The following is a 13,470-nucleotide window of genomic DNA, read 5'->3' on the forward strand; positions in this document are numbered from 1 at the left end:
GTAGAAATTACTTTTCATGAAATAAAGTTGGCAGTCAAGGAGGATTGTTTTTTGGTGCAAGCTGTGTTGCTTGTACCAAGGAGCAGACCAGTTTTCCATGGTTTTATTGAGTTAAATTCAGTCTTGGAACTTCCATGAGACCCCTGCCCCTGCAGTAGGACTGTGGGATTTGTCAGACCTTTTCTGCATAAGATCAGTTTCCAGATAAATGGAGATGTTATGAGCTGTCATTATGGAGCATTTGTCTTTATAAACCAGAGATGGGAAGTTTAATGATGTGATTTTCAGTTTAGAATGAGAATATTAATTTGAGCTTGAATCTGTTCAGGTCATTTTTTTTCTCATACTAATTTTTGTACATAGGAAAACAGTGAGATTTTTCTCGGTTGCAATTATGCATGCTGCTGAGGTTGGTTATAAAAATAACTTTTTATTCTGTGGCTGTCTTGAATGGATCTAAACTTCCTTATAACTGTGTGTTTTGGTCCTCTGTAGCAGTGTGTGGATGCAGAGTCACCTCAAGAATTCTTAATTGCAAATTTTGGGTATTTTGTTGTGGTATCTTCATGCCCTCTGTTTTAATAAGAAGGACAAAGGAAATGGGAGAAGTAACCTCAGTCTCAGCTTGTATTGCCAGAGTAGAATGGTGGACGTAGGTGCTGATAGCCAGAGCTTTGCTCAGCTTTCTTCAATCTGTTATTTTTGATAATTCCTTGTTTGGATTGTACCTAAAACCAATTCTAAGTGTGTGCTTAGTGAGCTGTCCTTTCCAGTGATACTTCTTCAAATATGTGAATAATTCTTTTAAAAATTCTTCCTGTTTTTTTTTCTTTTTTTTTTTTTTGGTGCCTTTTTTGTTTTGTTTTGTTTTGGGGGGGGGGGGGGGGTTGTTTGGTTTTGTTTTTGGGGGGGGGTTTTTGGTTTGGTTTAGTTTTATTTCCCCTCTCTTTAATTTTTCCCTTTGGGTTAACAAACTCTTCAAGGCTCCTAGGGTGCTCTTTTTCTGCTCATGCCTCTGTATCTCATATGCCTACATCATATTGTTCATCTGCATTTCCGTGTCACAAGTACAGACCTGTGAAGCTACAGGCCAGATAATGAAATGCTATTTTTGTAGTCTGTTGGGAGGTGACAGTTTTCATAATGATTGGTGTCGTTACAAGGAAAAGTTTTAAGCTTTTTTGTCACGCTATCTCATCTCTCTTACTTGCACCTTTGCGATGACCCCATGGGTGTAAATAAACCCAGGTGTGACCTATTTGAAAAGAAAGAAAGTTAATTTAAAAATGGTATCTGCTTTGCTTTATTCCCATAACAATTTTTGAGCTGCTGCTTCAACCTCTGTATTTAATTAAATGTGTTTAAAAATTCCTATGTATCTAGGTCTTGTTTGGGAGAGAGATGTTAAAATCCATTCTGATGCTTTTAGATCACCATCCATCATTGTTGATTACTATGCACCTCCTTTGCCCTGTAGCCACCTATCTTCTCAGACTATTTTCCTCAGGATCATCTTAGCTGAAGTAACTGAGGGAAGCTGGATCCCTGTTCCTTTGTACCCTGGGGCTGCTCTTGGATGGCGTAATAGGAGGAGCAAATAACCTATAGGTTCATGCAAACCTACCTCAGTCAAAAATTGGGACTATCCTGAAGTAACATTCATGAATAATTTATCTTTTCTCACCATCGATCATTAACATGACTCAGTCAGAGCCATAAAGAATTTTAAATGTTTTTAAAGCCTTAAAGCAGTGCATTTCTCATGGGACCTCAGTTACAGTTGTTGTTTCCCACGTAGGAGCTGGGAGATGTCCCGGAGCACAGCGGGACTGGTCTGTGTCCTTCGGGGGAGCTGTTTCAGACCGGGCTCTTTTTGTTACGAGGCTGTTGCTTTCCCCCATGTACTTAAACACTAATGGCAGGCGTGCCGTGGGACCATATGGGGAAGGAGTACACATGTCATAAAAACTGCTCATTCTCCCAGCAGACAGATCGGATTCAGCAAGGCGCTGAGCCAGATATCACCCACATGCTTCAGTTTGATCGTTCCTGTTGTGGTAGATTCCGAGGTAAAAACTTTGTATCAATTTTACACAGGAAATAGAAGCATAAACTTACTGAAGCATTCACAATTTTTTTTTTAGTTGAATATGTCTGTATTCTGGAAATAAACCTGATTTTCCTGGGGAAAAAAAAAGACTAAAATAGAGTTGTCTTCTCTTGGGGCCTGTAAATATCTATTATCTTCAGAAGTCTTCTTTTACAAGTGTTCTGCTAATGCTATGGAATGTAAAGGTTTAATGGGAACTAATGAGCTATTTCTGGGAAGGCTAATTACCTCTCCTCTTTTGCCATTCTCCTTTTTAAAACTGGGCATGATGTCTCTTTTGCACAACTGAGTGAAAGAGAACAAGTTGTTTGAATGTGCTTGTAGCATTTTAAGATCCAGGCATTAACAATACATTACTGTGAAGAAACACAAGCGCTCCTATCTAGAAATAGCTATCACTGATTTGTTTCTGAACCATTTGAAGTCAATAGAAAAAGAAACAAGGTCAAATACAGTCATCTGTTAAGTTGTCTGCACAACCATTTGTTTAAGGGGTGCTATTTCGAGTTTGGTAAACTCATGTTTTACACAATATGAAACAATTTTATCTGAATATTCTTCACGCATTTCTGAATTTACTTCTCTAACTTGACCCAGTAGACCACTGATATTTGCAGCTCCTAGATATTTCTGCCTTGTTTTCTTTTAATGCCAGTACATAAGACAAAGTGGAGGTCACAGCTTATGAATAGTGATATAGAAAGAAAGTGCTAAACAAGGTTGTTCAGAGTCATAGAATAGAATAGTACAATCATTTAAGTTTGAAAATACCTTTAAGATGACCAAGTTCAACCATAAATCTAACACTGCCAACTCCACATCGAAAGCATGTCCCTAAATGTTACATCTACACATCTAAATACCTGCGGGGGTAGCAATTCAACCCCTCTACTCGGCAGCCTGTTCTAATGCTTGAAAACCCTTTCCAGAAGAATTATTTTTCTAATATCCAATTAAAACTTCCCCTGGAATAACTTGAGGCAATTTCTTTTTGTCCTATTGCTTGTTACTTGTGAGAGGAAATTGAAATTCCACTGCTAAAATCTCCTTTCTGCTATTTGTAAAGAGTGATAAGGTCCCCCCAAGCATCATTTTCAACAACCTGAAGAATCCCATCTCCCTCAGTCACTTCTCATCAGACTTGTGCTCCAGACCCTTCACCAGTTCTGTTGCTCTTCTCTGGACTTGCTCCAGCGCCTCAATGTCTTTGAAGGGCCCAGAATTGGACATAGCGCTCAAAGTGTGGCCTTGCTGGTGCAGAGTACAGGGGGATGGTCCCTGCCCTGGTCCTGTTAACCACACTATTACTGATGCGGGCCAGAAGGCCATTGGCCTTTTTGGCCACCTGGACACAGCTGGCTCGTGTTCACCTGGCTTCTGACCAGGACCTCCAGGCTCTTTTCTGACAGGCAGCTTTCCAACCACTGTGTCCGCAGCCTGTAACGCTGCCTGGGGTTGTTACGATCCAAGTGCAGGACCTGGCACTTGGCCTTACTCGGTGTCATACCATTGGCCTTCCCCTATCGATCCAGCCTGTCCAGATCCCTCAGCAGAGTCTTCCTACCCTCCAGCAGATCTCTGAAGACTAGCTGGGAATGCACTCAATCCCCTTTCCCAGGTGATTCATAGAGATATTAATCAGGACTGGCCCCAACACTGAGCCTGGGGAATACTGGTAGTGATTCCTCACCAGCTGGAGTAATTCCATTCACAACCATCTTTTGCAGGCTCTTGAAGCAGTTTTTTTGCACAGTGAACAGTGTACCTGTTAAAGCCATTTCTCCAGGAGAATCCTGTGGGAAACAGTGTCAAAGGCTTTACTGACATCCAGTAAACCACATCCACAATATGTTGTTTCAAGTCTAAGAATTCATATTAAGTATTTTTACTTTGAAAGATTGCCTACAAATTAAATAGAAAAGTCTTTGAATGGATCTGCAGATGTTATGGATTAAATTATTAAAATATCTGAGCACATTTCATGCCTTCTGCCCTCTTTTCCTTTATCATTCAGAGCAGGATGTATGGAAGGGAAAACCTTTCCAGCCTTTCCAAAAGGAAAAGAGGAATTCTTCATTGAGGGCTTGAGTGATAGGAGAGACACGCTTTACTTGTGAGCATTGACAGGTAGTAGGGTGAAATAAAATGGAGTTCTTTCACCCAGATTCAGCCTGGCTTACTGCTCTATGTAGAAGGAGAGGAAGAATGACAGAGTTGCTTCCTAGCCAGCCAGTTTGCTATTGCTACATGTACACAGGGTGCTCTGATTGTTTACCCTTATTGACTGGCAGAAAATAAATACAAGTCTTTGGTGCTTATTTATACCATGATCTGTATGACAAAATTGTTTTGCTCTGATTGTTTACCCTTATTGACTGGCAGAAAATAAATACAAGTCTTTGGTGCTTATTTATACCACGATCTGTATGACAAAATAGTTTTATTTGAAATGAAAATTGTAATTTATATTGAAAGATGGTTGCTTTTCAAATCATAGCGGTAAAAATAGTGTTATCTTGGAAACTGAATGGGTAAGATCATTCACTTTGTATCTTTTTGACTTTACTGGTGTAATTCTTCATCCTGTATTTCAGCTTTGCTTGTCTGTTACACACATCTGAGCTCACTGTATTTTAGTTATGTGCAGCTGTGTTGTAAATGGATTGACTTGTGCTCGCATCTTAATCTTCGTCAGCAAAGTCTGTATATGTGATATGTGCTGCATGAGCTCCAAGAATAGCAGCATTACAAAACATTTGCTGCTTTCTTAGTGCTTCTCGGGTATTTTTTAGAGTTTTCACAATTTTCTTATTAATTTGGGTTGATTGATCTGCCTGCAAAATCTGAATACCCTGCAACATTTGGAAATCCCACAGTGTAGTGTTACAGGACTGTATTTGCCAAAAGGATTTGGTTTATGTCACAATAGACTGACACTTGAAGCTCAGTTGATCCTTGCATTTGGATAGGACACTCAGCCAGCCTTTAGGGCTTGGAAGATTTGCATGCAAAACGACAGTGAGGGGTTTCTTTGTTTCCCTAGAAACAAAGTGTCCTGTAGTATCAGTCAGATAGGCGGTAGCCTATTGTTGTGGCAAAACAACAGGGTAAACTCTGAATTACAAAGGTGAGGACGTAGTTAGATATTAAAAGCATAAATAATGGAAATGTAAATGGGAAATAGACCGGACATGCATCTCTGAAACTTGTCACTGACAGACAATTTGGGGTTTTTGGTAAAGTATCTTTTTGAGTTTTTGAAGACAAGTAGCCACCAAATGGCTTCAAGGATATCTTTCTCTGAATTTCTGGATAAAGGTCAGTATATTTTCATCGTGGTTTAACTATTTTTTTGCCTGTGGAGTATGATTTATCCTTTAAAGAGCAGAAAGAACTCTTTTACCAAAATCTAGCTTTCTTTAGGAGGAATACAATGTATGCTGTGATATTGTGCATAATGTTTGACTCTTTGGCAGTGTTAGCTATCTTTTGATTTAGAATCTTTTTAGCATTGAGAGATACCTTATGACATGCTAATAAACTCCTAAGATTTTGGAGGTGGTTTCATCTTCTTGTGCTTGAGTGTTGTTCTCTGTAAAAAATGAAAATACTATACAATAGTAATACGTAGTTATTAGCCTTCTCACACCTGGTCACGTTAGCGAGTTCTCTGGCCTCAAGAACTGTTAGGTTAATATGGAAATTGAGAGAACTGAAACATCCTGGATCTTTCCTCTGAGGTTTGATTGGTTTAAAACTATCAAGTATGATATAATGTAAACTCTTCTAGAGTGTGTGCTAGAAAGGAGCTGTATATTCATCATTTTCTGTGAATCTTTTTTGTAATGGTTATCTTTCTTGCTCAGGATTGTCTGGTTAATTCTTGTGTCTGGACTTGAGTTTTCTATGCCTTCAAAATAGTGTAACTGGCAGTAATCGGGTAAGAGTGCTGACTTATTCTTCATTAAAACAGAACATTCTGGAGCTGACTTTCAATTCAGGTGACTGGAGGTTTGCAGAATATTTATTTCAAAGGAGAGGAGCTTCCTTCCAAACGTCTGCTTCTGGCAGGGTGTGATGGGCTGAGGAGGAGCACGGTGCTGGCTGGATGTGCTGGCTGCTGGAATACTGCACAGAGCTGGCTCTGCTGTGCCTGCCCGTGCTCAGAGCACAGTGCAATTTTTGGATTGCTGCTCAAAATGCTTCCCAGAGGGAATGTTGAGAGGGAAGGATTAATGAAATTAATAGTGGTTTTCCCTTGCTGCTTGATGTGTAATAGGAGGCAGTTCCTCATTTTTGAGAAGTGTAAGTATAGAGTATTTTGTTGACTCGACGTTCTCAGACCTTCTAGACGTTTTCCCATAAGCTGTTAGGGTAATGTTAACATCAGGTTAAGAGAGTACTTGAGACATGTCATCTTTTCAGAGAGAGAGCTAAGAGACACTTGACTACCCAAGAGGAGGTAGGACAGTTGCGTGTGTTATTTGTTCCTCTGATCTCCTTCCTGTATTTCTGTGTAATACTTCCTCGTGTTCAAAAACAGTATAGCATTTCCTCAGGAAGCTCTTTTCAGAATTTTGAAGTTCTAAATAGTGTGAGTAGCAAACTAAAAGTCTTCAAAAAGTAAACATTCTCATGTATTTTCTTTCCTTAATATATATATTTTTTTCCTATATTTGACTTGTCTAACTAGGTTGTCAAATTATGCTACTGTATTTAGGAATAATGTGGAGAATAGCTTTAACAAATGCAGAAGTGAGTTTATGGGAATATGCCAGGCATTGATTATTCATTTATATTCCGCAGGAGAACCTGTATTATTCAGAGCTCTTGGAAAGTGTTCACGGAAACTTTTAGGGAATTAGGACAGCTGGTCTAGCAGACTTTGAAGTCTGCAACGCAGCCGGCTGGTCGGCATTCCCGGTGCCAACTGGCTCAGCAGCAAGTACAGACAGCAACTGTGATTTTGGCTTAGGAAACCCTGTATATATAGAAGATGACTTGATGACAGGCAAGACTCAATAAATCTGGTGACATAATTGAACTTTGTTAACCAGTGTTTGCTCTGTTAGGATTAAACATCAGCCTATGTTTTCAATTAAAACTCATTATTTTTCCTCTATTTTCTTTCTTTGGAGCAAGAACTTAATATGTTCTTCTCATTGGTTGTCTTATTTTGGAATATATATCAGAACATTACTTTAACAGATGATTAATTAGATTTCAGCTACTGTATGTCATTGCTGATCTTTAGTCATTGTCAAATTTCAAATGAAATGTCATCTGGAAGTAAGTTGTATGCAAAGCTACAGGAGTTTGGCTCTGCGTCTGTCACTAGACTTTGTGAATAATCTGATTTCCTGAGAGGCTGTGGATTTCTCACTTCATTGACTGATTCTTTTTGCCTTATAGTACAAAAATAGAGAAGGAGAAAAAAGAGCATGCTAAACTGCATGGGATGATTCGTACAGAAATAAGCGGAGCTGAAATTGCAGAAGAGATGGAGAAAGAAAGAAGGTTCTTCCAGCTGCAGATGTGTGAGGTAAGATTCAGTGTGAAATTATTACTGTTCTGCTGCTGGTTTTAGGAAATTTTTGAAAAATGCAATTATTTAGGAGTAGCTGTGATATTAAAGGGAAATGCCAAGTTATTTGTTGACTCCATTTGTGAAAACATATTTTTTTAATTATCCTGATGGGCAACTTTGCAGGGAATTTAGATATTTTCTGTTTTCACTTAACAGGTAATTCAATGCAAATAAAACACCAAGAGATTATAATAAATAACTCTTTATACTACTACTTCACTATAAGATATTTTAAACCCTTGATCATTCTCTGAATTGTTCCCTGTGCTGACAGCTGTTGCGTTATTAGGAGGAGAGGCTCTAGTGTAGCAGTGTAGCACACTGCTTGGTTGGTGCAGGAAAAAAGTGCTAGGGATGGAATCCAGTTGTCTTTCACGTTGTTTCAGAATGTTTCTACTTCAAAATCTCTGTGATTTTGCAGTATGTTAAATCTGGTGTGAATATTTTCGGTTCCATTCATTTAAGGGTATGTCTGGTTCTGTGGTTGGGAATACAAGTTGCTATGTTCTTTTTTAGTACACATTAGCCCAAAAATACACCATGGGTGTTTCTACTGCCTTTCCTGTGATGATGATAGCTAATTTGACTCATATGCTAGCATAGCATAACTGCAGTTGTCCTGAATATTACTTTTGGTAACTACATGCACTCATACATAAGGGAAAAGCTTCACATTCCTATACAGAATCAGACTAAAATGTTCAAAACTGATAAAGGGATTTGAGTAACAAATAAACTTATGGATGTTGTCAGCTAATTGCCCATCTGTATCCTTCCTAAGAAACAATTAGGAACAGATGCTTCTCTCTTGCTGGGTCCCAGTAAAGGAAGAGTTCACTTTAGTGAGTTGTAATTATAATGTGAAATTGGATCAAATTATCCTAAATGTGGAGTAGCTGAAGTATATCCTGTATTTCTTCTGATTTTGTAGAAAAGAAGTTTATACCTCTGAATAAATGTGAAAGAGGACTTTGTTTTTGTTTTGATAGTAAGTCAGAAGGGTGACATATTGAAGTTTCATCATAAGTACAGACTAGTTATCTATAAATTATGAAAGTGAACTGAATACCAAATGCCTAGAGCTCCATTTTAAATTAATAGGAGCTGGAGAGGTGATTGTTGTAACTAAATACTATTCAGTGCACATCTGCATTTAGGTTCATCATTTGTTCACCTGAACCAGCATAAGAAGCTGCAACATTGCAAGCTGGCACTTGGATACTGCTTTACTTCGGTTGATTTAAAACATTTAGGGTGTACTGTGAGAAAGGGAAACCCAGATATGTTAAAGCATCATTGAGAAGACATTCGCTCCTTCGTTTGGAGGTCATGTCTAAGTTGGGGTTAAAACTTGTTGTCACTTAATGGGCAGTTAAGGACTTTGATACTTGATCAGTCATACTTCTGCTTGCATGGCTGACATATTTTATGCTATGGTTTTCAGGGGAGGAGCTGACACTTAATGTGGACATTGACTGTGCCTTATGCAAAAGGACAGTAATTGTACTTCTTTTGCGCTTGACAGTAGAGTCTTTGAAAAATCTCTTGCTAAACTGTAATTTGTTGTAATTACCATATATAAGAATTTGATAAAGAAAACTATAAAATCAACAGGCAAATTTTAAAACTTGTTAAAATAATCCCTCACCTTTTTTTTAAAGTGAACTGCTTTCCTCCTTAATGACATCTGTTTAGCAATGAATTTAACGAGTGAGATACATTTTTAGATGTGCTGCTAAGTGTAAGAATGGATTCCTAAATGTACTCCACAAACCCTTTCATGCTTTCTTTAACAGAGGCTTTCCTTAGGAGCCCTAAAAGATACTGTAACGTGTTAAACAAATCATAGTGAAATAGCCTCACAGGCTATCAAAAATCAGTAGTGAAAGGAATTATTTTTGTGTGATTTAACTCTTGAAGCCACTTTTTGCTGCGTTTTCTTTTCGGTTTTGTAAATCTCTGACTGTTAAAACTTGTTGAAATATAACTGAAAATAAAGTGGTTAAAAAAACCCCTGTAGCAGTAATAAGTAATTTGTTTTGTGAATTACTGTTTTAACAGTACCTGCTGAAAGTCAATGAAATCAAGATTAAAAAAGGAGTGGACTTGCTTCAGAACTTGATCAAGTATTTTCATGCTCAGTGCAAGTATGTTTTACTTTTCTTTATCTCTGTGTTTTGTTTTCAACTTTTGACATCATCATAACACTTTTCTAGAATTTTCAAAGTAAATCTTAAAGATTCATCTGTTCTTGCTGATGTTTTTAGACAGATTGATTTGTTAGATTAGTCATAGCTTTTGTTGCTATTTTCTGAAAAATATGATGAGGTTGAGCTTGTTACATTGAATATAATTGTATGTTCCAAAGGAATACTGGACATTAATTTGGCGTGTTCATAAACTATCCTTGAAACAGGGCTTTTAGTTTGATCTATTACTTAGTGGTCCATTAGTTTTAAAGGACTTCTTTGAGTGTATCTAAATTAATTCTGTGCTTGTGAAAAATAAGTTGCATAAGCAGTGGAATGAAACTATATTGAAAGAGTCACTCTTTTTCTAGTTTGTTGGAGGAGGACCCAGTAGTGAAACACATAGTTCTCATTAGAATTATGTGCTTTTGTTATGATAGTGTTACAAATCTGTCATGTAGCAATGAAGTCACACCTATAAACGTGAAAGAGCCACTGCTAACCTGTTGAAATAATTTAGGTTTTCATCTTAAAACGCCAGTCTGCCTCTGTGTATTTTTTCCTTAAATAGCTGTGTTGCTTTTAAAATCAGTTTCACTTGTAGTGTCAGTAATCTGCCCTGTCCGTTTAATAAAATTTTAGCAACATAAATATGTGTTGTGTTGTCACTTTCATGACTGCTTCCCAGGATGAGAATATTTTATGTTGCGAACAGTGCAGCAACATGCAAATATGCGTGTAGCTGTGATTTTTTAAAATTTATTTTTTAAAACTCAAATTATTTTTTTTAAGAACTGGAATACTTGGCATAGATAGAATTACTCTGCCAATACAAAATGCATATATTACAGAAAGGTGTAGCATATTCAGCTTGCATATAGGCCATAATTAATGCTTGGGAAACAAAGGGGTTTTCCTTTTGTAAAAAAATAGCATCAGACATAAAATTATGTGGCTTCAAGAAATCACAATTATTTTATATCTACCAGAGCTTTTGCTGTTCTGCAAATGTATCTTACTTGTTCTGGGCCTTCACAAGGTGTGATGAGAACTTGTATTTGAGGTGAGAATGAAGAAAATTTGTGTGGCAGTGGATTGTGGCAGTTCTGAATCTAATTGGGGATTTTGCATGTTAGAATAAGCTATGATGGAACTAAAGAGGTGGATCAGTCAAAGATGGGTTAAAAAAAGGTAACTGTTTTGAAGCTTATGGGATGGCATAATAATATGCATATCTTACTTTGGCAACTTTTTAAGCAGAAAATACAAAGTAAAGTTTCATAACAGCTTGCTTTTTGCTTTTCTATTTAAGTTTCTTTCAGGATGGATTAAAAGCAGTTGAAAGTCTCAAACCTTCAATTGAGACACTCTCGACAGATCTTTATACAGTGAGTAGCAAATTTCACATACGTGTGGTAAATTTCGTTTTTTACAGTAGAAGCATGATCATTTTGGTTCAGGTTGCCTGACTGCTTTAATAGTCAGCATTTAAGGTTTAGAGTAGGTTGTTGGTAAAATCTTGTTTTAATATGGCATTCAGAAGCCTTAGTTTCAGTTCAGGACCTCACTGTGTAAACTCTGTGTAAAATCTGAAAACAGCCTTTGCTCTAAAGTGTTTATTAAGTGGAAAATAATATGTGGTTTCAAATGGAACACAAGGAAGCAAGAGCATTGTGAGGCAATATGAAAGTCTTAGCCCAGCAATATCCTAACCATTATCAAGATACAAAACCTAGCCATTACCTGAAGGTACAAGGGAAAAAAAACCTGTTCACATTGTCTTTTCTCTTTGCTTTCATTCTCACTGAATATTTCTCAAAAATGAACCAATTAAGCAGCAAATTCAAAGGACCTGCATTAAAAAAAAGGAAAAAGTTATTTTTAACCTGTGTTTTTCTTCATTCAAGATTAAACAAGCACAAGATGAAGAACGAAGACAATTAACACAGCTCAGAGATATTTTAAAATCAGCACTCCAAGTTGATCAAAAAGAGGTGAGCATATAAGGTGGTTTAACTTTAGAATACCTATTTTAATTACTTGTAATGTAATGTTAATATTCCAAATAAAGTTATTTTAACTTCTATAAGATATTTAATTCCTTTTATTAATTCATCTTTGTTTTGATGCTGATGTTGAATGTTTCTGACAAAGGCATTTTTTTTAAAAAATGAATGCCCACTAAAAATATGAGACTTACTGAAAAATAATTTCTTTTTGTTGTCAGTATTGTACAATACTTCAGATGGTGCACTGTTGCTCAAACTAAGAATGAAAGAACTTGGGCAGTATCAAGAAGACCCTATGCATTGAACCTTATCTCACAATATCATTCCAAACCTTATAATGATTATGTAAAACTGAACTTCAAATCCCAAACCACCTCTTTCTTCATCTGCAAAAATGACAATCAAGTTTGCTACTCAGCTGCAAAATGCCAGTGTTCAGATGTGGAAGAGCTGGGTCAGTTTGGCAATCAAAGAAGTATTTTTTGAGTTCCAATTAAAATTGCCATTAGATTTAATGAATTCTGGAGTAGTTCCAAACTCTTATCTGGAAGTAAGCATCTTTTGTATAATGTGATCCTAAATATTGGGTCTACTTTTGTTTCAGATTGCTAGTGCCTCCTCTTCATATAAATAAATGCCAGCCAGCTTCCTTTGTGTAGCTTCTGGGCCGTGAGCAAGTGATGAATGAAGCCCCGCCCCCTTTTCAGATTCTCCTTCTGAGAGGGATCACAATGAAACAGTTTAGTCTACAGAGCTCAGACTTCCTTGATCTTTTCCGGTCTTGCTTTGATCTTGCCTTAAAGGTTATGGTGACTCCTGGCTTTTACTGGTGACAGATGATGGTTGTTGAGCAATGTAATCTAGTGAAAGATGTCCCCACCCACGGCTGGGGGTTGGACTTGGTGATCTTTAAAGGCCCCTCCCATCCCAAAGCCCTGTGATTCTGTGACTTGCTGACGGGCATTTGGAATGTCTCGGACGTTCTTCACTTTGTTACCTTGGGAAATTTGCTATCATGACCATTGTGTACAAAGTCCCATAAGATCAGTTGGCACTTCCTTAGATTCTGCCTGGCATTCAGGACTCACTGATTTGCCAAAACCTTCCAAATTTGAACTTGGTAGAGTGAGAGACTAGGGAACCTTGTGGAAATGGGGACTGCTTTGGTTAGCCACTGACTGCCCACGCCCAAGCAGTCTGCTGTTTAGTGTGTATTAGCAGGTGTCCTCTTTTAGCTGGGTCTGTGCTCAAGAGAGGGAGCAGAAGTAGTTGGCTTTCATGGTTGTTGGGAATGTCTGTCAGTGATACTGATACTAAATATATATAGAAGATGTGACACGTGCACATTTTTTGACAGACTCAAAAATTAGTAATACACATAAATTTATTATTTCTACTGGGTTTGTGATATTTAACAATGAAAGCAGAAAAAGTACTTTATCCTATAGTCATTATTTATTAATTCTTCAAATTTAGATATAAATGCTTACCTGCAGGGCATGAGAATTATTATGATTATTTTTAAAGCTTTTTGAAAACATTGATTAATTGGTGGGATGCCAAAGAGATCTTATA

The 13,470-nt window shown here is 37.4% G+C and overlaps 1 protein-coding gene across 4 annotated transcripts in view; it reads left to right on the forward strand.

The window, feature by feature from the left end:
* The window catches only part of ASAP2 (ArfGAP with SH3 domain, ankyrin repeat and PH domain 2), an 85,618-nt gene that overhangs the window by 35,504 nt on the left and 36,644 nt on the right, over nucleotides 1–13,470 (forward strand). For all 4 annotated transcript variants that reach the window (XM_040059438.2, XM_058419909.1, XM_040059440.2 and 1 more), the window contains exons 6-9: nucleotides 7,523–7,652; nucleotides 9,759–9,844; nucleotides 11,199–11,274; nucleotides 11,794–11,880. In XM_040059438.2, coding sequence (XP_039915372.1) covers nucleotides 7,523–7,652; nucleotides 9,759–9,844; nucleotides 11,199–11,274; nucleotides 11,794–11,880 — 379 coding nt within the window. The remainder of the gene's footprint in view (nucleotides 1–7,522; nucleotides 7,653–9,758; nucleotides 9,845–11,198; nucleotides 11,275–11,793; nucleotides 11,881–13,470) is intronic.

Source organism: Hirundo rustica, chromosome 3, assembly GCF_015227805.2.
Source record: "Hirundo rustica isolate bHirRus1 chromosome 3, bHirRus1.pri.v3, whole genome shotgun sequence".
Lineage (NCBI taxonomy): Eukaryota > Metazoa > Chordata > Aves > Passeriformes > Hirundinidae > Hirundo > Hirundo rustica.